This window comes from Antedon bifida, chromosome 6 (assembly GCF_963402885.1).
Source record: "Antedon bifida chromosome 6, ecAntBifi1.1, whole genome shotgun sequence".
NCBI classification, from domain to species: domain Eukaryota; kingdom Metazoa; phylum Echinodermata; class Crinoidea; order Comatulida; family Antedonidae; genus Antedon; species Antedon bifida.
In genome coordinates this window covers 18,593,791-18,621,395 of record NC_136231.1, presented here as the reverse complement: position 1 = coordinate 18,621,395, position 27,605 = coordinate 18,593,791, and the positions used below count along the sequence as shown (strand labels likewise).

Here is a 27,605-nt window from a genome sequence, read left to right as displayed (position 1 = left end):
GTTGGGCACTTCCTAAAAATCACATGGTACAAATTGCATTGTTTTGATTGGCTGGTTTATATTAGCGCTGGTTCCGTCCCAAAACAAGAGATACAGAGCGGAAACGTTGTCGAGGTTTTGTTTGTTTACATTGTTGATAACTACACAATATCATAAAATTGGACTGTTGTTGTTTAATAAGGTATGTTATGCTCTTTATTGAGCATTTATAACTTAGATTGTAACCGTATCATTTATCAAATTGTGTACCGTTTTTTCAGACACTGTTCAAACAAAAGACAGTCATGATGGTGGCTAGGCTCTGGCTAGGCCTAGCACATCTATCACAACACATGCAGCATTCCTTTTCTTCAACCAACCAACAGCAGGCAGTCAGGGGAGATTCCATTCCACTTACTTGTTGAGCCTTAGCTAGGCCTAGGCTGAATTATGAAACTGAAAAGTACAGCTGAAGCCAATCATTAACAAAATACATACATATCGGTGCAGCATCGTCCAACAACCGGCTAAAATAAAAGTAATATTTTAATAATAATAATATTCATTTAGGATTAGACACAGTTCTGATTGGTCAGTTAAAAATGCTTAGTTAGACTTTAGTTAGGATGTACGTTTAATATATTTTTTCTCCATTCATAAAATTAAATACCGGTTCAATGGACGAGCTAGATGGCTCTGTGAAGTAGTGATGAGGCTATGCGTTGGGAGTCGATTCCAAGTGACAATTTTTTTTTTTTATTTAGAGGGTTAGGTTTAGCTATAATCGGTAGACTATCTTTATCGTTTATATTTATGAACGACATGCAGTTGACATCTGTTCTCTAATGGTAAGTGATATTTGATTTTCGAGTACTGAACTAGTGTATCTGTCAACATGAAGAACTCCACTGTTTTTACCAAAAGTTTACTGATACAGCATTCATTATCACCTTTCAGTTTCAGAGCAGCCGTTACTATATTACGAATTTCATGCATTATTTTTTTATGACCTGAATATACTTGATGTCCCAACATGCAAATTATAGTGTAGAAAAAGATTAATGGTATTGTGCGCATTGTGACAAATATTGTGATTACTAATGCTTTTAAACAGTAATACAACAAAAGTGAATAGTTCAAATGATTGATAATATTTTAATAATAATAATAATAAATTAAATATTGTTAGATAATTCAGTCATCTGTAATAACTAAAAATTAAAATAAATAAACAATTATAAAATTGTCAGTGAAAATATTTTGTACTATACTGTACAACAACCCAAACACAATATAGAGTATATATTATTACACATAATTGGTTGATAGTGCAGCAGCATTTCATAGAAATTGCCAAAGTGAATTTGCTTCACCCTAAATGCAAACGAAATTGTCAACTATTGTACCTACCTTGTAACTAGACTAATGCAGATTTTTAAAAATCAAAAAGTTAAATTTTAAAAATGTGTTTAAGAAATTACAAGGCTATTTATTAATTAGCTATGGACAACATTATATGTGTAAAAGGCATCAAGCATTTTCTCATGTTCTGTTTTTTTCAACCCATCTCATACAAAAGCATCATGAGATGATCATCTATAATTATCCAACTCAATACATTTCACCATCATCATTATCCTTTATTAAAACGTGTGGGTAGATACAGTTACTAGTATTGAATTTCCATTAAACTCCACAGTTTGGTAGTGAATTAATTAAACCATGGCAACAAGTCTTCCATTATTGTTCCTATTGTTAATTATACTAATTGCTAATATATGCACAGTTCTCTGTTTGGTTTGGTCTTACATCAATTTAGAATAGTATAAATTATATTGATTTTATTTTGAAGGCTGAAAAGTATAAAATATTGTTAGTTCATGTGACATTCCTTCATAATCTATTTTTGTGTTAGCATACCACATCATAGCATTTAAAGTACTTTAGTAATGTTATAATGATATTAGTATTTTATATTATTATAATGATTTATTTCCATTAGGGCCAAAAAATTTCTGGGATTTAATCTTATTATTCCACCGTTCCGCAAACTTTTATTTCGCTGCATAAATTTTGGACCTGAAAGATTTTTGTAATAATAACAGTAGAAAGAAAACACCACTGCGAATTCCTAATTGCACAGAGACTTTCTTATTTACTAAAAGTTAGTACAATAAGTTATAAATTTAAATGTGTGAAAAATCCAAATACCTGTACATGACTTAATCTCATTCTTCTACCATTCTAGACATTTTTTATTTCACTGCCTAAATTTGTACTGTGGACCATAGTTTGTGGGACATCCCATTATTCTACCTAGTATTACCATTTATCAATTGTTTGAAAACCTAGTCCAAACAATAACTGTTAAGAGTAATCCAGTTGGATCAATCATGAAGCCCAGAAAGAGCTTGTCAAAGGAGGGAAAGGATGCTGTAACAGAGAAAAAAGTTGACTCTAGATTAATTATTCAAATTTTGGCTAAATTGGACTATTCAATGAGTCCTACAGGATCTTCAAAATATTAAGATCTTTAAGTAAAATAATCATCCACAACATGAACTTTGTAATGTTTCGACGACCATAAAGTTTAAAATTGGCTCATAAAAATGAGTAACTATATTTGATATAGAACAAAGCATAACTTATGACTATAATTCTTTATACTAATTCTCAATGAGGTAGAAATATGTATTGTACTAATAAAATCCATTGTTTTCTTTTTCTTTGTTTATAGTGGATAAATATTTTTGGATTGGCTATACCACTTGAAAGGATTTTCAGCTTCAACTGATGTGAGAAATCTCTCGTTTTTTTACAACAATCAACAAGTTGGCAACATCAACCACTCATGTTGAGCCAGTGCCTCTTATGCTGTAAAAGTTTGAAACAACCATAGTTTTTCTTGTTATAGAACTTTTTCATCATGAAGCAGACGTATTCATAAGAACACTTTTAGAAACACTCTTTCTTCCATTAACCTGCTTCATGAAATTCTTCAAAGATTTCAAGACTAAAATAAAGAGAGGTAAGTTTTGACATGGTGTGATGAGATGCTAAAGATGATTTTTCAATTAATGTCGACTAAGCCTAAGTTGAATCTAATGGGACTTGCATAAAATGTTTGAGATGTGAATCTCGACATTAGCGTAATCGGTATCCTTAAGGTTATTGCGCTCTTTCTACTAGTACTAGCACAATGCTGCTCAACGACGACAAAAACTATAAAGTGTGAATTATAAGGTGGCGTCTATACTACACCACTGGATTGAAAGAACCGATATGATCCACTGATACATACAGTACTCTAACCTCTGGTAACAAGTTACTGTACTATACATACTTGCTGTCAGCCAAAGCTTGTTATTAACTTTTATTTTTAAAATTCCACTTACTGTTACGGTTATGTATCGTGACAACCTAAAAAATTATTCAGACAAAAATTTTGACTTACAAATAAACATTACAATATATTAGGATTTTTTAAAACATTTCAGTGATTAGTTTGACTTAGGCAGTGTTGACTGTACAGTATTAACAAAGCATCAATTGTCTTCTGTTTCATAAAACGCAAAGTGTGATGATTGTAGTTTACAGTAACTAAGCATTACATGTACTTCACTGTAAATGATTGTATGGACAGTACATAATGAGTCACTGATCCTGAATGACAAATTCAAACACTTCAAAATGTCCCTTCTCTTCCAATCAAATGAACGATCTATCAGACAAGATAAACCTTGACTTTATATTTTTAGTTAATTTCATTCCTCTTTCCCCATAATAAATGAGTAATATGTTCCCAATATTTAAAATACTGCTAACTACATCCAACTATTCCAAAGGAAGAAAACATAAGAATAGAGAGGTTTCGCAAGGCTACAAATACGATAACTAAAATGGATCCGTCACGCATACATAGTCCTTTTCGTAAGCCAGTAAAAATCTGTTTAGCGTGGCAACGAAATATTAAGGGTGCCATCCAAAATATGAAAATAATTAAGTAAATTTGAATGAAGCGCAGGTACGTGGTGTTTGACTGCCTAGACCTAGCGTAACATCAAAGCGAGTGAGGACTTTAAAAACTGCTATTTATCAAATCAAATTACTTTAGTAAATTACTTTCAATAAATCTATAATTATATTATAATCATGAATCATTCCTGATTCAAATGTGCAAAATAGATCAAAAACTATACTCGTTTTTGTAGTTATGAATATGACTGGTGATACTTGTCAACACGAATACGCTTTACGAATATGAAATGGGGATCAGCTCAAAAGTTTCACAAATGTGTGACGTTTTCGTTATCGTATTCGTAAGGTTGCGAAACCTTCCTATTAAACTATCTTTTTTAGTTAAATAAAATCCCAGAACAAGATAAACCTTAAACTCACCCAAAACAATTTTATTTTAAAAAGTCAAGTTGCTTTTTCGTAGGGGTCTTTCCTAAGCTCAAGGTAATGTCAATATCAGTATGATATGAATGACATTTAAAATGGTACATTTCAGCCTATTTACTGTAGATGTTTCATGGTGAATCTTGAGTGATTTTCTTAATTACAGTTTCCTGACATACAAACAGTCATTAGATATGAGTGTTTTATTTTTGTGTTTGGCATTTAGGCTTGCAATAATAATAATACAGTAAGTAATGTTAATATTATTTAGTGAATAAATATTTACAGTAGAAGAAAACCACAGTGAGTGAATATTTAAAAATTGGTTGTTGTATTTTTGGTGCAAAATTACATGTTCTAAAATTAATACAACTATCCTTCCAGATTACCGAGTTTTGAAATAATTATTAATAAATCAAATATACTGTAGCTACTTTACACATACTGTAGATCTGTATTGCTTATTTTGAAAGAATATGGACATTTTTGTAGTAAGCAAAATAATTACATTACCAACGTTTAATATTAACGAGCAAAATTGCAATGTTTCACTTTTGATCTTTCATAATTATAGTTAATAAGACTAATATATTAATAACATAAAGAAAAAGATTGTGTTAACTGTTACCGTAAAATCATGTTTAGGTATTATTTTATGGGGGAAAATATTAATTTCATGACGGTTAATAAAAATTATTTATTTATTGTGTTATGCAACATAATATTTGATCAGCAATTAATATCTATTTGAATTACTCAGATTGTTGTTAATTCAGTTTATCTTTATTGATAAGATAAAGCAGGGACGATTTGGATATTTACAACCTGTTGTTATGACTACCGTAAATTAAAATTTATGTCAAATTTCTTTGATATTGATTACTTTAATAGACAGTGATACCAAAATGAAATAAGATTTACTGGTAGATGCCTGTGGAGGCAATCAATAACACTATTTTAATAATTAATACGGTTCAAGATTATTTGTATTTTTAGTAAGTACATGATGTCCTATTAGCCTTTTCAGACCTATACCTGTACAACGGAGTAATTGCTTTGTAACTCCATACTGTGTATACTATACTGTAGGTCTGAATTTGGAAATTATTATAGTGGAATTCACCTGATTTGACACTGACCTAGAGGTCAACATGAAAGCTCAAGGTACCTGATTAACGCTACGGTACATTCGTTTAGTGCACAATATTTGTTAATTAAAATTTGAAATTAATTTTATAGCAGAATAGTGTTCAATTATTGTTCATAAAATGCCTTTTCTGAAAGATAATGATATTACAGATGTATCATAGTTAATTTGCATGAATCTCTAACTCATTAAACCACTTCCAGGAATTAGCTCTTGTAATTTTAATAGGAAACTAGAATTTAATTCGTCACTTTGACGAATTATAGGTGATCATTTTTATCATTTTACTGAAATTAATTTTTTTTAAACATGCACGTACGTTAACATACGATCGGAAAATGTTGATGTATGCCATCCTATTATATGCTTATAGTGCTGAGTTGTGCCTATATGCCATATACAATATGTACAGTATATACTGTATATCTATATACAGTGTAGCATAGGTGAAATTACGGGACACACATGTTCTAATTTTTTGGCATGATGACGTTATCAAACTAAACTTTAAGATGACAATTTCGAAAGATAATTAATTGAGCAAAAAAATATAAGATTTGGAAAAAAATTTGGCACGTAGAAGCGCTGTGCGCGCTCTTTGAATTGTGTATAACTTTGACGAAAAATATAAAAAAACTACTTTTTCACTTCAACTGGCCATATGTTAACGTCACAACATCCGATAGGCTTAATTTTTATATGAATTAATATCTACATTTCATCAGCTTTCATAATAAATTATAATCATCAAGGTAACCTTCAATTCTGAAGAGCTGTAAGATATTCAAATTTACTGCGAAGGTGAAATTACACGGCCTACGTTATTCAAGTTTTTACGCGTGATGACGTCATTAAAATGAAGATAGTGTCAACTCATGATAAAGCTAATTAATTAAGCAAGCACATACTGAAAGTTGTGCGAAATTCGAGCACACATAACCAAGATGCGCTCTGTTGAATGTGATAATCTACACAAAAAGATAACAAATCCTAATTTTTAAATTCAAGTGGCCATTTGATGACGTCAAAACATTTTGTACGTAAAATGTGTACATGAATTCATATCTACAACTCAATGGCTTCCAGAATAAGTTAAAAAAATCGGGGGTCATCTTGCATTCTGAAGAATTATTTTCATTTTAAAAAAGACCTATTTTTCACCATTTTCAGAACTTTTGTAAAATTAATGTGCGCATTTTGTCATTTTTAACGTGCTCGTATAGCGTTATTTTAAGTCAGAACTGACTCAAATTTGGTGAATGTACTAAGGATGGTGAGTAGAATGAGATTTGTAAAAAAAATTCATATTTTTTGCGCTTTTTAAGTTTCGCGCGCGCAAAAACGCATTTTTGCGCAGTAATTTTTTGAAACACGCAAATGGCCTAATTCATGCTCTAAATTGATCAAAACTTAATTTTGAGCGTTTTAAATTTTTAACGCGCGATATCACGCGCATGAACCTACGTGCGCGTGCGTTTTTATTTGCTAATATTTTTACCCTTGATCTGAAGTTTACGTGTAGTGAATTTCATTAATATGTGATAATGAATTATGGAGATATGATTGATAATGTGATTTCGCAAAATGGCGTATAAATGTCGTCACGGATAAGTGATCACGCTGGAAAGCTTTTTAGGATTAAGTTATATTATTTGAAAGATATTCTGAAATTTTTGTAATCATTGACATTAAACTTTTTGAGATAATTGTTACACAAAATAGTGTACAGAAACAATAAAAAGAAAAAAAAAAAGAAAAAAAATAATAATAAAGATTTTATACAATAACAATAGGTGATCATTTTATTCTAAATGATCACCTAATAATAACTAGAATTTAATTCGTCACTTTGACGAATTATAGGTGATCATTTTTATCATTTTACTGAAATAAATTTTTTTTAAACATGCACGTACGTTAACATACGATCGGAAAATGTTGATGTATGCCATCCTATTATATGCTTATAGTGCTGAGTTGTGCCTATGCCATATACAATATGTACAGTATATACTGTATATCTATATACAGTGTAGCATAGGTGAAATTACGGGACACACATGTTCTAATTTTTTGGCATGATGACGTTATCAAACTAAACTTTAAGATGACAATTTCGAAAGATAATTAATTGAGCAAAAAAATATAAGATTTGGAAAAAAATTTGGCACGTAGAAGCGCTGTGCGCGCTCTTTGAATTGTGTATAACTTTGACGAAAAATATGAAAAAACTACTGTTTCACTTCAACTGGCCATATGTTAACGTCACAACATCCGATAGGCTTAATTTTTATATGAATTAATATCTACATTTCATCAGCTTTCATAATAAATTATAATCATCAAGGTAACCTTCAATTCTGAAGAGCTGTAAGATATTCAAATTTACTGCGAAGGTGAAATTACACGGCCTACGTTATTCAAGTTTTTACGCGTAATGACGTCATTAAAATGAAGATAGTGTCAACTCATGATAAAGATAATTAATTAAGCAAGCACATACTGAAAGTTGTGCGAAATTCGAGCACACATAACCAAGATGCGCTCTGTTGAATGTGATAATCTACACAAAAAGATAACAAATCCTAATTTTTAAATTCAAGTGGCCATTTGATGACGTCAAAACATTTTGTACGTAAAATGTGTACATGAATTCATATCTACAACTCAATGGCTTCCAGAATAAGTTAAAAAAATCGGGGGTCATCTTGCATTCTGAAGAATTATTTTCATTTTAAAAAAGACCTATTTTTCACCATTTTCAGAACTTTTGTAAAATTAATGTGCGCATTTTGTCATTTTTAACGTGCTCGTATAGCGTTATTTTAAGTCGGAACTGACTCAAATTTGGTGAATGTACTAAGGATGGTGAGTAGAATGAGATTTGTAAAAAAAATTCATGTTTTTTACGCTTTTTAAGTATCGCGCGCGCAAAAACGCATTTTTGCGCAGTAATTTTTTGAAACACGCAAATGGCCTAATTCATGCTCTAAATTGATCAAAACTTAATTTTGAGCGTTTTAAATTTTTAACGCGCGATATCACGCGCATGAACCTACGTGCGCGTGCGTTTTTATTTGCTAATATTTTTACCCTTGATCTGAAGTTTACGTGTAGTGAATTTCATTATTATGTGATAATGAATTATGGAGATATGATTGATAATGTGATTTCGCAAAATGGCGTATAAATGTCGTCACGGATGAGTGATCACGCTGGAAAGCTTATTAGGATTAAGTTATATTATTTGAAAGATATTCTGAAATTTTTGTAATCATTGACATTAAACTTTTTGAGATAATTGTTACACAAAATAGTGTACAGAAACAATAAAAAGAAAAAAAAAAAAAATAATAATAAAGATTTTATACAATAACAATAGGTGATCATTTTATTCTAAATGATCACCTAATTAAACATGCACGTATTTTAAAATACAATCAGAAAATGTTGATGTATGCCATCCTATTATACGGTTATACTATAGTGCTGTGCCTATTATATGCCATATACATTATGTACAGTATATACTGTATATCTATATACAGTGTAGCATTGGTGAAATTACGGACACACATCATGTTCTAATTTTTCGGCACTGATGACATTATCAAAATAAACTTGTGGATAACAATATCGAAAGATAATGAATTGAGCAATAAAATATAACAATTGGAAGAAAATTTGGCACGTAGAAGGGCGGTGCGCGCTCTTTAAAAATTGTATAACTTTGACGAAAGAGATGAAAAAACTACTTTTTAACTTCAACTGGCCATATGATAACGTCACAACATCCGATAGGCTTAATTTCTATAATAATTCATATCTACATTTCACCAGCTCTCATAATAAGTTATAAACATCAAGGTCAACTTTAATTCAGAAGAGCTGTAAGGTATTCAAGTATACCTTGTAGGTGAAATTACGTAACCACCGTTATTTAAATTTTAAGACGTGATGACATCATCCAAATGAAAATATTGGCAACTCTTAAGTAACATAATTGGTTGAGGTAGAATATATTAAAAATTTAAAGAAAATCGATCACAGATAAGCGAGTTGCGCTCTGTTGAATATGGTGGTCCATTACAAAAGGGGAAAAAACCCTATTTTAAAAATTAATGTGGCCAAATGATGACGTCATACCATTTTGTACGTCTAATGTGTATATACATTTATATCTACAACTCATTGGCTTCCAGAATAAGTTAAAAAAATTGGGGGTCATCGTGCATTCTGAAGAGTTATATTAATTTTAAAAAGGCCTTATTTTTTACCATTTTTAGCACTTTTGTACAATTAATGTGCGCATTTTGTCATTTTTAACCTGCTCGTATAGCGTTATTTTAAGTCGGAACAGACTCAAATTTGGTGAATGTACTAAGGATGGTGAGTAGAATACGATTTGTAAAAAAAATTCATATTTTTTACGCATTTTAAGAATTGCGCACGCAAAAACGCATTTTTGCGCAGTAATTTTTTGAAACACGCAAATGGCCTAACTCATGCTCTAAATTGATCAAAACTTAATTTGGAGCTTTTTAAATTTTTAACGCGCAATTTCACGTGCATGACCTTGAAAAATGTAAGTTTTTATTTGTTAATATTTTTATCCTTCACCTGAAGTTTACGTATAGTGAATTTTATTGATATGTGATAAAGAGTTATGGAGATATGATTGATAGTGTGATTTCACAAAATCGCGTATTAATGACGTCACGGTTGAGTGATCACGCTGAAAAGCTTATTATGGCTAAGTTAAAGTATTTGAAAGACATTGTGAAATTTTTGTGATCATTGTTATTCAACTTTTTGAGATAATTGCTAAACAAAAGTGTACAGAAAGAAGAAGAATAATAATAACAATAAAGATTTCATACAATAACAATAGGTGATCATTTTATTCTAAATGATCACCTAATTAATGCTTTAGTATGTACTGTAACATGTAGTTGTACAGTCATAAGCCAATGTTACATAAGCTATACAGTACTACTTTATTAAAGACACCTACTACAGTTAGTAGTACATTATTTTATTTTCATATTTTCAATAGAAAGATAAATTTAATTCTACAATAGTGTGTCAAATTTAGGCAAAAGTTTCATTCCAGAAGAACAAAAAAGACAAAATCTTATATTTCATAATTACTTAATAATTCAGCTTCAAAACAGTCTTTAATTGGAATCCTCATGTTCTGTGAAATAAAAGATTTTTTTCTCCCCATAATACTACTAACCATTGCTTGCTCTCTGCAAAAGTATCAGTATTTGATTTACAGTATTATTTATTTTATTTGGTATTGGTTATTACTATATGCTAATATTCTTTTCTTGTTTTCCTAAGCCTACCTTGTTTGAATTTAGCAAGATGCAAAGAATTCTTCGATCACCTGTGAATCTAAAAAAGAAGATACCAGTGAGTAAAGTATTTGGTCTACCACTTGCCCAGCAGATGCAAGATATCAATGGAGAAATATGCATACCCTTCATTGTTAAGAAGATTGTTGATTTTATAGTTAAACATGGTAAATAATGTCTTTATTATTATTAATATTTATTCAGGCAAAAGATACATTTTACAAAATATAATACAAATCAACAAATTAAACAAGCACGATGCAAGGAGAAAATATAAAATCATAGTCACTAGCTGTCAGGAAAGCACAAAAGCATCCTAAGCCAATTAGGTGTGTACCTCCAACCAATGACTAAGTAATACAAATAATATATATAATATAGATGATAACTTAATCTTAAAATTCAAATATTATTAAAGAATATCAGAGATACACCTATATGAGTTGTTTTTAGAAGTACCTTTTGTGCTGAACACATATTTCAACACATGACGAAAATACATTATTTTAATATTTGTCTAAGGTCTGGCGATGTTCAGCGAGACTCGTCCAAAGTCTGTGACATCAAAGCAGTAACAGGGTTTTCTCCTTTCTGCATGCATGAAAGTACAGTATGTTGATGTGGTCTAATTACTGTAGTTCATTAAAACTAAATACATGTAAAATATGTTTTTAAAATACATTAGAGAGTATTTAGTCACATTGTTGTTATTGAAAATGGTTTTTAAACTTTGTAGTTTGTGTTCAATTTTCTTCCAAAGTATATAATTCATTTCATTTATATTGCCAAAATAAATCTAATATTTTAAAATAAAATGACATTGACAAAATTATTTCATGAAGTTAGTAGTGTAATACCCCTTTTGCACTGTCGCCTCAGAAAGGACACTGAGTTGAACTACTGTTGGAAGATATCTTTAATTACATGGTCTTGAAGTGTTGTGCAACGTTCACACTCTAGGTTGTGAGGTAATCCCATTTACACTACAGTATTTATGATCACCGCGTTGTTGACTTCTCCAGATCAACTCAGTGTTTACAGTAGGTGCGATAGTGATAAGGATAAGACTGTTGTGTTAATCGATGAAGGATTAACAGTATTTTAATCTGGTTTAAGTGTACTTGTGCTGTACCTTTAAATGAAACCTTGATCTACAGAATGACAATACAAAAACAATAACTACTGTATAATGACAAAAGAGCCCATTGGCTTCAGTATAACAATAACTAACACACTAGCAAAATCCAAACTTTTATGGGGTATGACCAAAAGCTGGATCAATTTTGGTTCATTTTTTCATAGCTACTATATATCCCTGGATACTGAGCATTTAATCTGATACCTTTTTATTTACGTTTTTAAAGCACACTTCCAGAGAGATATTATAGTGAACTTTAATATGGTACTTCCTATTAATATTTAATTTCTTTAACATATATCCGTGTGCACATTTGAACGACTAGTTAGTAATAATATTTTAAGGATGCAGCAACACTATTGTTGATAGTGACACATAACTACGTAAATGAAACACATTTTTAATCATAACTTTCCGTTGACCAGTAAAAGTACTAGTGTACTTATTACCGGTTCTTCAGAGGCACGGATTACCTAATGTTAAAGTATAATTTCCTCTAGGGACTCAATATCAAAAGATACTTGTTTTTATTGTCCTATTTTTAATCTCTTCTTGGTCTCATGCTATGAATAGTGCCCTTTCAAGTTTCAATTTGTTTACGTGCGCGTTCAGACTATTTTTACTTTTTGAATTGTACGCAAACCACAAGTCATATCTGCAAAGGATATTATTCATTTAATAGTTCAATGAATAATATAAATATAGTCAGTCATAGTCTTAATACCACATTCTCAATGTTTGCATAGAGCTTAACAGTATTGGATAACTGTAATACTTTACCATGATTGTGATTCAAGGTATAGTGGTAAAATTCTTCTAGTTATAATTTCGTTTTTAATATAGTAGAACACTACTTTGTATCGCCCCCAATTAAGGGTACACTTTCCTGTGAAAGAAACCAGGGATAATACTGTATATACTGTATGTTTTAATTCTATATATGGTAAACCCCTTTTGAGGTAATACCCACATTAAGGGGACACTTTTTGTGTCCCAGCCATGTCACCTTATTAGCAGTTTACTGTAATTAGTCAATCATGGTTTGATTACAGTGCTATGTTGACAGTATCGCCTCAAAACTGCTACAGTATTTGCCAGACAATTTATTTTGTGCATTGATATTAAATGTGTATCAGTTTGAAGTGCTATGTTGTTACTCTACAAGAGAAAGATCTCCCAAAGGAGGGGTTATAGTACTGTATTTTCATATTTGATTTCTTTTCAGGAATTGGACATGAGGGAATATTCCGGATGAGTGGTAGCTCACGGATTGTTGACAAATTAAGAGCTTCCTTTGATAAGTATGGAGATGCCGATTTAGAGGAAGCTGGGGATGTTATGGCAGTGGCTGGTCTTCTGAAACTGTACCTTCGTGAACTACCGGAAGCCATCGTTTCTGACAAATTTCATCAACGATTTCTTGCTGTTTATGAAGGTTTGTATAGAGAAATTTGTTTCTGTTTTTGCCAAGCTTAGTGTCAAATAATTAATGTTAAGTTAAAACCCTTTAAAGTTAAAGCCTAAAATCTTATTATTTAGGGCTTCTGTATAAAACTTTTTTATATACTTTTTTGTTATGATTTTATTTACTAAATTATTTATTATGATTACTATATTTTCTGTATATGTTGTCACATTATGCTGAGGCATCTATCAATGTATTTAGATTTCTAATGTGCAAGGTGTACCCGGTAATTTTGGGTGAAAATGCTCTATATAAATGTGGAGTACTAGTAGAAATCAAAATGACTATGTACACCTACATATCTTGATAGTTAACACTAATTCTATACTTTGTTATTTAAATTTATTTCAGAAACCAACGGGAGTAATTCTGTTAACCAATTAGACATGATCAAACAGATTTTGGACGAGCTTCCTAAGGAAAATTATGCTTTGTTGAAATACCTTAGTAGATTTCTTGTCAAGGTTGGAGATCATGAAAGAACAAACAAAATGACACCATTTGCACTAGCAATTGTATTTGGGCCTAATATCTTCAGGTAATGCACATATTAAAGTAAGTAAAAATAGTTTTAGATAGTAAAAAGATTTGCAGGTAGGGTAAGTGCTAGAGCAAAGGCTGACTAGGAAGGCAATAATAAGACACATGCCACTGTGTTAAGACTGAACATTAACTTTGTACAGAGATACAGTAAGAAAGAGTTACCATATAATAGATCAGTTTAGTCTGTCCCATAGGCCTGTTTATGAAATTCAGGGGAAAATAGGAGGTGGCATTTGATACCTGGATTGCACTTTTGTCTAAATTGAGATTATACTCGAGCATAGATTTATACTCGGTCATAAACCGAGAGAGTGATGGTGTTTTAACATAGGGGAATTGGACACATACTATGGTATTATATAATCGACATGAGGTCTTTTGGCAAGAGGTCCTTTGTATTGAACATGCAGCCATTGGTCTTGTGTATGTTAAAGAACTTGGTAGACTATTAAAAAAGAACAGTGGTGTGTTGATCTTGGTAGGTGCTTCACTGCTGACTGGCGGTTGTGGGTTCAAAAAATTTGAATCAGTTTTGAAACCATTTTTACAGAATTTCTTTTGGTATTTGTTTAGGTGTCATGTAGGCTTTGAGAGCTTTAAAGAACAAGGCATTATCAACAACATTGTGAGAAGTTTTATTCAGGATTTTAGTCTCCTTTTTGAAGAGATTCATGATGAGGATGTAGATTCTCCTAATTATAATTCAACCATCATACAAGTTAAAGAAAATCAGTCACTTAGCCCACCCCAAGTTAAACCACGGAAAAAGAAGAAAAAACAGCAGCAAAAACCTGTAAGTTTTTGATCACGAACTTTGTAAAGCAATTAGCTTTAAAATGATACTAAAATCAACTTTATATGATGCATAAGAATCATTTTTTTTTTTCTCGAGTTTCACATTCCAAAATTCAGAAACTGAAGTATTAAAGAAATTACACCTATGCTAGTGTTTGTAATATAATTTCTTAATAATTAATGCACCAATTTTATTATTATGATTGGTTGAATAAAGTTCACAAAAAACAAAAATAGAAACAGGATATGGCCTACATTTACCTAAAACAGAAACTATAACTTATTTGTATGCCCTTCTATTTATAATGACTTGCAATTTGACACCTTACTAACTATTTCTGTTGAACACCTAAAGACTTTTCTGGCCTGAATGTATTTCCTCAGGACATAAAGTTTGAGGAAATAAAACAATATTTCCTAGAATTTTATGGCAGGGATAATATTATATTACAATACATAGATATTTTTCTTTTCTTTTTAGGTTATTGAGATAAAAGATGTTAATAGTAATTCAATAGTAGATGATTTGGAAGATCATTACAGAAACACAAACAATTTCAATGGATCTTCAGCATTACTTAGGTTGGTTTGGAATTAGCTCATAGTCTTAACTGGTTTATATCAGTTTTAACTACCCAGTGTCAAGTGATTCAAACCTACCTGTCTCCACTCATTCACACCGGGTTCAGCTTAGTCTAAACTGGTTTATACCAGTTTTAACTAGTTCAGCCCAGTGTCAAGTGATTCAAACCTACTGTACCTGTCTCAACTCATCCATTCACATCTGCAGAAATTGTTACAACTTGTAACAAGTTATAACTAGGTTTGATCTCTCGACTTATTACATGTTATATTACATGAAATATCGGGAGGAAAGAATAGTTACGCGCTATTTGATTACTATGATTGGTCAGTTAATACCAGAGCAATACACGCGCACGCAGCAAGAACTCGGAACATCTCAGAACAAAAACACAGGCCTCTTGTTGGTTTGTTTTTAACCTCGAGATTTCACAGGGGATTTTCCACAAAATTGTCTTCACACTATGCAAACCTGGTTACAAGTTGTTAAATTTTGCAGATGTGAAAAGGGTATAAACTGGTTCAAACCTGTGTTATATATACTCATTAGAATGTATCTTCACATATTTAAAATTGACCATTAACAATACTACAAATCATGTATTAATGAGTACAAGCTGTTTGATTCTTTATTTCCTCATTTTGATTTTGAACAGAAACTGTGATGATATTTACTCTTGATCTATTTTAAATTTTAATATAAAACTTTTATCTATTTTAGCCCACATGATATGAGTACAACAGATCGTTCTCATTCACCTTTTCACCTTGATAGCGATACTGGTACCAGTAATACCGCTACACCTGTAACTAACGTATCTTGCTCTGAGTAAGTATTAATATTTATAACCAATTGTACTAAGATAAAGAGCTTTTGTTTATTAATAATTTATGTATTCATTTACAATATTATGGGAACAATGATGATGTGATTCTATATGTATGTATTTGTTTTGAATAATATTTTGAGATACACATTTGATGAACTGTACACATATAAATGCGTCAAAGATATTTAAACATGGAAAGTGAGTTACTATCCAATCAGATTTGATTGTAGTTTAATGGTAGGGTTTCTACATGTCAAGCAGAAAAGAGATTCAGTTTGTTTATTTCACTCTCAAAGATTTTCTCATCTTCACATATTATTTATTTCACCTTCATATTTGCGATGACCTATGACCCACAACCAATGTCGTTGGTTGGTTGAGGAACTTAAGTACGTCCCAATTTCCCTGCATTTACACACAATGAATTAACATGACATAATTATAGTCGTAATATACTAGGTTGTCACACAGAAAGAAATAGAAAAAGTATTACATTACATACTACATTAACATTAACAATCTTGGTACACAACCATTGACACAAATCAACATTATTATACAGTATTTGGTTTTGATAATTAATTATATCGCTCATACTTAAATTTAATTAACTATCCGAATGTAAATGATTTTTACAGACTTGTAGAAAAAACTATTGGTGAGACGATCAGTTATCATCTGTTTGGGGAGAACCAAGACAGTGATTTTATATTGGACAGTCGTAAGTTACGGTTTTAAAAACAATCCTGTTTACATTGCCAAGCTAAAAATTGTATGTTGCGTTAGGATAAATTTCTTTTTATAACTGATTGAATAACCTGGGTATGATACTGGCTGTGTGTATTTACACTGTCAATTGGTAAGCCAACCTATGTTAATTTCTCATGAGGTATAACAATATCCTTTCATGCATGAATGGTTACAATCAGCTCATTATAGTCGCTTTTCTGCCAAACTAAAATATATTTGGTGAAAAGCCTGATGGATATTGGTACTGGTGCATTGATCCCTTTGCAACTCATAACTAAGCTGTACTAAAGCTTTGTCTACACTATCAAACAAGTTTGACAAAAAAGGTGCGATGTGCCCAAATATGGTAGTCATAATGTCCATATATGGGCACATCACATTTGTTTGTCACATAAATTTTTATAGTGTAGACCGAGCATTAGATTAAAGCGTCAGAGCAAAACCTATATACAATTTAAAGAATAACTGAGGAAAAACAAGGGTGCATTAAAAACTGATCTTGATTTAAAGATTATTTATATACATTGCTCAACATTTAGGAATTTGGTTAAGGTGGGTTTTAATTGAATAAATTTTATATATCTGAAATAATAATCAAAGGCAAATTAATGAAAAAATGACAATGCCGTGGATATCAGTGGCTGGATCTTGATAGAGATACAAATAAAATATCCTATAATATTATCCCTATATTTTATATTAAAATAAGCAAACGCTAAATCAAAACAATAAAGAAAAACCGCCTTCCTCGGCCCAAGTTTTCAAAAGTACCCTCCTGGATATAATGATAAGTTTTAATTGTTTTTAGTGTGTATTAATTGTGCACATATAGTAGATGGGATAAGTTTTGCAAGTGACCAGCATATTTTTAAAAGTATAAATCTTTATTAAACCTACTTATATCTCAATAGCCAAGTGACCCATGTTATGAACTGTTTTAAATAATCATTCGATTATTATTAAATAGGGTATTAATATTAAATAGTCGAGAAAAATTAATTTATTTTTCTTAACAGCTCCGCAAAGACCTCAGAGACGTAAAGAAAACAGAAAACAACATGTACATGAATCTGAAAGGTAATTTTAAATTTGAGTGTTTTTATTTTTAAGTTAAAACCAAGCAATACAATGTAATTCAATGGAAAAGACATATTGTATCTTGCTGTTAGTAACCAAGTTTTTGCACATTGCCAAATCTTATATGGTTTATATTTAATACCAATTATAATACCATCTCTATCTGCCGGGGTCACCTTTTCATAGCTGTTGTTTTACACCGCTGAGCAAGATATATAAAGGTACAGAGATATACAATAGTCCTAGGCAAGCTACAGTATATATTTTTTATGCCTGTCAGAAAAGCATCAAATATTGTTTAACATTCAAAATTATTATTAGTAAACAATCTTTTGCATTTATATATAGGATATCCGAAGACAGGCAGTCAAAATCATTACTAGACTCACCAGCATTTAAACAATTTGAACGAGCTGGCATGCTGATACAACCGGTAAGTTGCGACAATGTAGCATGGTGGTTTGTATGCTTGCTTACCAATCTTGTGGTTCTATGTTCAAATCCTGTTTCTGAAAACTGTAGTACTGCTACCAAACAGTGCTTTTAACCTACTAGGTGCATTTTTACAGCTTACTATGTCGGTCGGTAAACACTAACTTGAGCATGCGACTGCAGCCATGTATATGTCCTTGTTCATTTGAGCTGTTATGAGTTCTATTATAGCGAGCTCTCATATGAGAGCTTCAAAGTTCTTGGAAACAATTGGTGACAATGGTTCCTCTGCATTATCTCTAATTTTTGGTTATTTTAGGTTATTTCATGGACTTTTTAATCTTGTAAAGCGCTTAGAAAAATTAGTATTAGGCACTATTTATAAGACAAACATTTTTTTAATTATTATTTTACTGATATATATATATACTGGAGCAAAGAATTTTCTTGTTTTTAAGTTATATTTCCTTTGGCTTAGTTAATATATTTATTTATAGTTATTCTAGTCTTTTGGCAGTAAACAACCACATCTTGAGTGTACATTAGTATCAACATAGTAGTTTTAAATAGCATAATAGAAGTATATTATTCTGAGAAGATAATGACTATAGCAGAAATGTATGATTATAGGTTATACAGTACATTGTGACACCAAAGATATACATTACTGGACATGTATGTTTTCATTTACCTATTTTGCAGGAATTTTATTTCCTGTTAATGCCTAGTCTTAATTTTTAAAATAATTCTTGTGAAGTGTGAGTATGATTGTCTCTCACCACCTTGTTTCTGGAACTGAAAAGAACTAAATAAACTGAAAACATTGAATCATGTTGCGCTCGCGGTATGGATAAACATGACTTGTTACAATCAATTCCATTGTCGTAATCATGCACAACTGCAGTCAACTCTCTGAAAACATGAATCTTCCCAAAACCTGACTTTTCCAAATGATCCCAAATTCATTTTTAACATTAAAAACACATTCCAAATACCATACTTTGTAGTAAACCAGACATATCAGGCCAGCCGAAAGGTGTCTGGTATTAGGAGAGTTGACTGTTCCTGTCAGTGGAGTGATTCAGGTCTGGTCAACATAAGCCTACCTGAAGGAGATAATATCTGCATACGCTTTTGTTACAGAGAACCAATGGTAGTCCAACACCTTCCCTGGTGATTCCAGATGATTTATTGTCATCTGACCTGAGTCCAAGAGCGAAACGAAGACAAAAGAATTCAATTGAGATGGCTTCCAGTTTACCAGTTAAGACATCAAATAGAAGGTTTGAGGAATGACTATTGGATAATATCCCTAAGACTTGTTATGGCCATGAGAAAGAGTTTGCTATACATTACACTTTCATCAGACAACCGCATGTTTTTATCCTTGTGTTTTTTAAAGTCTAGAGTTTAGATTTTTGACTTTCTAGTTTAAATATGGTATATCTCAAACCTAGTGTTTCTGTGCCATGCAAACCGTTAAACTGTTAATTTACCACTCATAAATGTTGTTACGTTTTCTTCGTATTTAGAAAACATATCAGCATCAATGAAGATGATGAACTAGAAATTATCCCAAGAAAAACTGAAGTACTATCATCTGTAAGTATTTAAAGCCTAATGACATTGGTGGCTTTTACAGTATCTTCAATGTCTATAAGAAATAGTTATTAAGAAATCAAGTATATTACCATGTCAAGTGATGTTGCTGGGGCTTGTCGGTTCCTGGGAAAATTTTGAAATATATTTTACTGTAAAAATCATCTTTGTAAGCTTCCAAAACTTTATTTTATAGCTTACTGCCAAAAGAGTCACTCCACCAAAGAACAGACGTCAACCCAGTAGCAAACAAAGGTTAGTCTGAAGTTAATTAATATTTTATTAAGCAATAAAATATATTCTGGGCTTAAAGTTTTATTTCGTTTTAATTGTATATGATATATATATAAACTTTATTTCGCAAATAAAATGCATAGCAAAAACATATAATAAAATTTTATTTTTGATTTATAAAAAATCTAATATAAAATGTCAGACCAGCTGACATACAATGCCACGGTCACTGATTTTTTAATGTCATGTTATGTCACTACCTTAAATAGATTGAATAAAAGTAATACAAATGACCAAACCCAACCAGAAAGCATCCACCAGGAACATCTTTCCTACCAAGAGAGTAAACTAAGTCAGTCTTTCGAGGCGGCACAAGAACTCAATAGAGGAGAAGATGAGGTTGATAAAGGAGATGTGAATCATAATGGTGAAGCTATTGATCAAATGTTGGAAGATGTGAACTGGAATGGAGTGACAGCTAATGAGAGGCTGCAAGGAGATGGGATCCATAATGAAGGGGTGGCTATTCAGAGTTTGCAAGGAGATCAGGTCCATAATGGAGTGGAAAGTAATTGGAGGCTGCAAGGAGATGAGATTCACAATAGAGTAGCACTCAATCAAATGCTTAAGATTGACATCCCACCACTTGATCTGGAGAACCTGCATCAACACATTGATGGCAATGGTAAGAATTGTGGATTAAAGTACAACCCTTCCTTTGAGACACCCCAAATAAGGGGACACAAGCGAAAAGCAATTTTAACACAGCCAGCCCCCTATTCACAGGACACTTTTTTGGGGTGTCCCCTTAATAGGGTTCTACTGTATTTGTCTACCTTGTGGTGTAAAGTATGTATGTTATTATTGTCATTAAGCTGTTGTCATTAACATCATTAATGTGATTTTTTAATTTATCCTAAATTAGGGGGTGGGATTATACCAGAGCATGGGATTATACTTGATCATATACAGTATTCTTATTACAATCTTTATTTCTTTTATATTATTATTATTAACACTAAACACTAAACTGTCTTGTAACAGTAGATAATAAATGTTTAGAAGATGCAATTTGTTCATATTCATTTGTTCACATTTTTGTTTAATTATGATATTCAATTCAGTACTATCTTTCATACAGTATATTAAAATTATACAATATTTAATACTTTACATTGATGTGATTACAGCCCCTACTGATTAAATGCAAAGAATATCTTATTAGTGTGTGCATTATTCATAGTATTTGTGATTGTCTATTATAATAGAGCCAGTACAGTCTTGGAAAACCAAAGTGAATTTGAAAACTGAAGGAGAAGCATTGTTATCACCACGTTCCAGCAAGTTGCAAAGAACCTCAGGGTAACAATTTAAATTACTTATTTCAAATCAACCAATCAAATAATATAGGAGGAGTTAGTTATATATATCGTGAATGTCTGAGAATAGTCCCATGGGGCTAAGGTACAAAATTAGAGTGGTGGTGGGCTATACTCGGATTGCATTAAATAGATTTACTTTTAAGTATTGTGCCTGAATTTAGCCTAAATTAGAGGGTGTGATTATTCTTCAATATGGTATTATCTTCTGTCATATACGGTATACTTAATTTTGAGTTGAGTTCTGTATTTTAAATATCATCCCGGTATTAATCCAATACTTTTTATAAAATGCATTATGTTTTGTTTATTTTTTTCTAACACTTATTTAGTGTATATTTACACTTATTTCATGAAAGCATGAAAACTCAGGATCTTTGTATTTTTATTTGAATTAATAGAATGTATATAACAATGTACAATTACCTATGTGAATAAGTGCCCCATTGTTTTTTCTTCTTTATTTGTTGATTTGCATATTGCTACAGTGTACAGCATACACCACTAGAAATAATTTGACTAATAATATGAAAACAATGATTTCTAAAACTGAAATTATTATACAAATTCCTTTTATTATCCAATATAATGGAAATTAAACTTTGTTTGTTAAAATATTTGTTTGATATTAAGCCTCCTAAGTTGAAGCCATGCCATGTTTTCCACTACTACAAGAGCTAATTGACTGATTTTGGAACTACAATAGCCTAGCATGGTTTCACATGGCAGTATGAACATCATTGAATGACTTTTTTTGAGGATCGTACATTGAGTTAGTGCTCTGTTTAACTAAGACTATTTGTTGATCTTGAAATACTGCGTATTCACACAAGCACTTATTCACATGGTTACTGTATGCTTGATGAGTTGTAGCATGTGTAATGATGTATGTATGTGATGTGTTTGCTAAAACTAACGTTATGCTTTTTAGTGTTCCTGAGGATACAGATGTTCCACCGTCACCACCAAACTCACAACCATACCTTAAAGGGTATGTATTGCTTGCAAAGTTTATTTTGTTAAAGGCCTGTCTATACTATCAAACGTTATGTGACAAAAAAATGTGATGTGCCCATATATGGACATGATGATGTCATATCACTACCATATTTAGGCATATCACTACCAGATTTGGGCACATCACACTTTTTTTGTCAAACTAGTTTGATAGTGTAGACAGAGCTTAAGTCCTTGGCCAACCTCTCTCAAAACCAGATTCTGCGAAAACCACAATTTTCAACTATTTTATTGAAGTGTGGATGACCGGTTTTTGAGAGATGTGGTTGTAAATTTAATGGTATTTTGTTTTGATTTTTGCTTGTGGCATGTAATAATATGATTAAAAAATATTTAATGTTTACAATTCTGTATTCTTTAAACATATTAAAGAATCCATGGGGTTTTGATTTAAAATGCACATAATTGTGCATACCACGCAATCTGTTCTTATGTACATATGGTTTTAATTTTTGAAATAAAACATGATATAAATAATCATAATGTTTGCCTCTTAAAATAGGTCTTTGCGAGTGGACAGTGAAAGTGCAGAAACAAAACAGCTTCTCAAAAAGATCAGAGGAATGAAGAAGAAAATCCGACGCTTTGAAGAACAATTTTATGAAGAAAACGGCTTCAAACCTTCACATAGTGATAAAGCTAGTAATCCAGATATTAAAAAGATTATGACAGACTTAAAACGTGCTAATAAAGAAATGAAAAGTAAGAATTCACATTGAAAATCTTTCGGAATAAACTACCTAAGAAGGATTTGTGACTTAATAATAATAATTGATATAGCACACATATCCACTAAATATCCACTTAAGGCGCTAACAACCACATACTGTAGCTGATTTAGAATCCAATTTCTTTTATTTTGTGACTTGCTCAGTTTTCCCAAATTTACAAAGTCTCCCTGATTCTTTCACATTTTTTACTGTGATAATGTTTGTTTTTGGATAAAATAAATAGTTCTTGTAATTCAAACACCAGCAGGCATTGTTCCAATAATAATAATAATTCAACATTTATTAGTTTCTATCAATGGTAAAGCAATACAATACAAAGAGTGGTAATTTAGAAAGAGACAATACAAAAATACCATTAATAGAGGACCTTGCAAGAAGAGATTTCTTGTCACGCAAGACCCATACTTTATCGGAGGCTGACAGGAGTGCCTTTTACTAATTTTTTTAGTTGTTTTGAAGAGACAGCTTTATATGTAGTTGGAAGCATGAGAATATTTACTATATTCGTTTGAGTGTGCAATGATAATATAATAGGCATTGCTCTTTCTACTTTACAGAGCTTAAAGAAAATGCAAGGAATGATGATTACAATGAGGACCAGACAGATAGTAGACCAACCAGTGAACATAGCAACTTATTTAGTGAAGAAAATATTGGTGAATTAGGTAAAACCGATGCCCTAAAGAAAGCTCAAGATACTCTGGAAAAGAAACGGCAAGAGAGTCATAGAACTTATGATCTTCAGGTTGGTGGATTTGATCAAACTACCCCTGGAAAATATCCCTCCCACCTTGAAAAGTACCCCAGGCAATTCCACAATACAGTTTTCTAGGCCGTCAGTGTTGTGAGATTGAACTGTACAGCTATCCCTTCTGTATAACTATTTTCTAGGCTGTCAGTGTTGTGAGATTCAACTGTACAACTAGGTGGTAGTTCTTTGGGGTTTAGGGAGTAGTCAATTGGAAACATTAAACCATATCAGTTAATGGTAAAGTGGAGTTTATTTGTTTTTTCTTTATTTATTTTTAGGCAATGACATATGAAGAAGTCCAAGAAGAAAAAGTTGCAATCCAAAAAGTGTTACTTCAGCTAGAAAGTGACTATGGCAGACCAGTGAGTTAAAAAAAAATACTATTTAATCATTTGAATTATTTTAAGTGCATGTGGATGTTTAACTATACCCAGTGACACTAAACACTATGTGTTGACTTGTTATAAACTGTAACACTTCACCTAATATTTGCATTTGTTTATGATCTATTAAACTAAATTATGATTTTTTTTCCGTAGAAAAGCAAAGCAGACAAGGACCTAATGAGACCATTGTATGACAGATATCGTAATATAAAGAAGATCATAGCAAGATTTGTAAGTTAGCATTTGGTTGGTGACAAACAAAAAAACATGACACTTGTCATTATGTTAGTATTAAGTAAATGTTTAACAAAACACTATGACACTCTGTGTCTTTAACTATTAGGAATTGGTAGAATTATTATTTTTTTTTTTGCAGGAAAGAAAATTAGATGAGCCTCGAGCAGCATCATGTGATTTGCAGACTATAGAAGAAGGAGAAGAAACAATAGAATTTGTTGGCAAAACGTCACTGGTTAGTTTACACTAATTCTAACCTTTTAAGCCTAGACTATCAAACTAGTTTGACAAACAAAGTGTGATATGCCCAAATATGGAAGTGATATGACATCATCATGTCCATATATAGGGCTCATCACATTTTTTTGTCACATAAAGTTTGATAGTGTGGACAGACCATTGTTTACGCTTGGTTTACACCAGGCATGACACCAATTTTATTTGCATTGATTGTGTCACATGCGACAGTCAATGCTAGTTTATATAGACCTGTGTTGGAGTGCCGATATGCGTCCACATGTGAGCTGAAAATAATATTTTGACGATCGATGCATGATGGGTGTTAATTCGAGTGTGAATCAAGCATGTTATGTACTCAATTTTTACATATTCATATATTATGAATGAATAACCAAATTGTTTTATTTTTCAGACTTCCACCAATCAAAATGAGTATTCAGATCGTTTGTTTACTGTAACTCAAAAGCTTCCAGACGATTCAAGCTCATTCTCAAGTCCTAGAAGTTTGGATGATCTATCTCCAAGTCCTGGTCTGTTAGGAACTGTTCAAATGGAACAAGATCTAACACTACATCAGGCTTCCTTGTAAGTTATTAAGATTAAAAATTCTCTTGCAAATTGGACGCTACCCTAGAGGTTTCCGCTGAATAAGGAGCCCTGTTAAAATGTATAAAGCCCTTTGTTGTTTCTCCTCTTAATAATGGTGCCCCCTGAATAGGCTACCTTTCCTGCTTGGTAGAGAAAATGATTAGGTTTTTATTTTACAGGTACAGATAGTTTACAAATAGACTACCATTTTTGTTTTTTTGGACACATCTTCTTTGTATATACATTTGGCCTACATGGCTATTTAATCCATCTTAAAAACTACTCTACACATGTTCTAAGCCTAGCAGTCTTTTTCTTTTAAAGTTTATGCATAAGAATAACATCATTTTTCCACACAAGTTCAGATATAACAACCAATCAATTGTTGTTTCAGAAACAGAAATGTATTTCATGAGAAAACAGTGCATGAGCATGAAACACTCAATTGTATAAAATGAATTCTCTATTCTGTCATATGGTTTTTAATAACAGCCCGAAATTTATTTATTTATTTTTTGCTAGGGAGGAGTTACTTACAAAACAACGGCAAGCAAGACAAGACAAAAAGCAACTCCGTAAGAAACTGAAAGATTATGAAGACACGTTTGTGCGTGAGAAAGGAAGGAAGCTGATGAAGGAAGATTGGGCACCAGTGGGAGAAGATTATGAACAGTACAAGGTAATTGCATACAAAAATAATAAATTGAAACCTTATATGTTATGAATAGGTTTGAATGATGAATTTTTCACACTAAACAATTTGTCTTTATTCCATAGCATTTGAAAAAGCAGCTGAAACTTCTGGATGCATTGATTTCCAAGCAAGATGATGTCACCCAGTACTGATTACTAAAAAGATTGTCCTTTTATTCCCAAACATAATATATACATTAATTATATTATTAAAGGGTAGCTCCAAAGTATAACTATAAATATAAACTAAAGCTCTGTCCACACTATCAAACTTAATGTGACAACAAAATGTGATGTGCCTATATATGTACATGATGATGTCATATCGCTACCATATTTAAGCCAAACTAGTTTGATAGTGTAGACAGAGCTTATGTCAACAACATTTATTATAACCCCCACTTAACTTTTGGCAGTGGTAAAGCAGAATTAGCACCATGGAAGAAGCCCCATTGTAGTGCTACAAGACTTTTTCATAGTATTAGCATAGCAATTTTATTTATTTTCAATTTCGGTGAATTTTCTATCTTAAAACACTACAAAAAAAGTTTGGAAGAACCACTTTTTAAGGACAGGCTTATTTCACAGCACTTTGCTTTACCGCTGACGAAAAATGTGGATTTATTATCAGTGTTGTTACAAATTTTTATATTTTATAATAAAAATAGACATTTTTAAGGCGGAGCTACCGTAAGTTTGTTATCTAATTAATAATAATTATAAATTAAATGCACCACCAAAGAAGTAATGTAACCAAACTTAACCACCTCAATTGACATAAAAGTTTAATAAAAACAATTAATAACATTAACAAATAATTTATACAAGAAATTCAAAGATATATGCAAATCTTGATTGCTTGATAACTAAACGCAAAGTGAGTTTTATACATATTTTGAAGACATTTTTTGTTGAAATGTATGTGGTTGTTGTATGCATTTTAATAATGGATATTATCCACTATAATACATATCACCACTGCACTCATTCCCAATTGTAAAACTGTTTGTAATTGTATAAACAATGAGTAATTTTTTAAATTTCTATAATTGTAATCCCCTAATAATATTTTCACAAAAATTAACTAAATTATTAAATGAAAATTTTACATTTTTAACATAACTTCTTGATTTCCGAAGCGGATCTTATTTATGATTTAGTTTTTCTCAATTCAAATGTTTATATATGTAAAACTATATCCTAATTTTGTGTTTACAGTACAACTTTCGACATAAAGAAGATTTTATTTCA

At 31.4% G+C, this 27,605-nt stretch overlaps 1 protein-coding gene across 2 annotated transcripts; it reads left to right on the top strand.

Moving 5' to 3' along the window:
- The first annotated feature begins 89 nt into the window (after positions 1-89).
- Positions 90-27,005, top strand: LOC144844426 (protein FAM13A-like). 2 transcript variants are annotated; one of them, XM_078701329.1, is made up of 26 exons: positions 90-181; positions 2,717-3,007; positions 5,276-5,375; positions 10,874-11,054; positions 13,251-13,460; positions 13,842-14,028; positions 14,607-14,826; positions 15,310-15,410; positions 16,132-16,239; positions 16,879-16,961; positions 18,007-18,067; positions 18,416-18,500; positions 19,643-19,782; positions 20,032-20,101; positions 20,295-20,353; positions 20,602-21,017; positions 21,601-21,694; positions 22,643-22,702; positions 23,231-23,430; positions 24,017-24,204; positions 24,489-24,572; positions 24,750-24,827; positions 24,973-25,068; positions 25,486-25,658; positions 26,184-26,340; positions 26,439-27,005. In XM_078701329.1, the coding sequence occupies exons 4-26, from the start codon at positions 10,898-10,900 to the stop codon at positions 26,505-26,507; spliced, it is 3,096 nt and encodes a 1,031-aa protein (XP_078557455.1). In that variant the 5' UTR covers positions 90-181; positions 2,717-3,007; positions 5,276-5,375; positions 10,874-10,897; the 3' UTR covers positions 26,508-27,005. The 2 variants fall into 2 exon arrangements, with proteins under 2 accessions (XP_078557455.1, XP_078557454.1); XM_078701328.1 differs by lacking the exon at positions 5,276-5,375.
- The last annotated feature ends 600 nt before the right edge of the window (positions 27,006-27,605 follow it).

Excerpts from the sequence above, each read along its gene's own strand:
- LOC144844426 (XM_078701328.1), top strand. The coding sequence starts at position 10,898 with ATGCAAAGAATTCTTCGATCACCTGTGAATCTAAAAAAGAAGATACCA. Across the intron at positions 15,411-16,131 it reads GGATCTTCAGCATTACTTAG|CCCACATGATATGAGTACAA; the intron begins GTTGGTTTGGAA and ends TATCTATTTTAG. Across the intron at positions 22,703-23,230 it reads TCACAACCATACCTTAAAGG|GTCTTTGCGAGTGGACAGTG; the intron begins GTATGTATTGCT and ends CTCTTAAAATAG.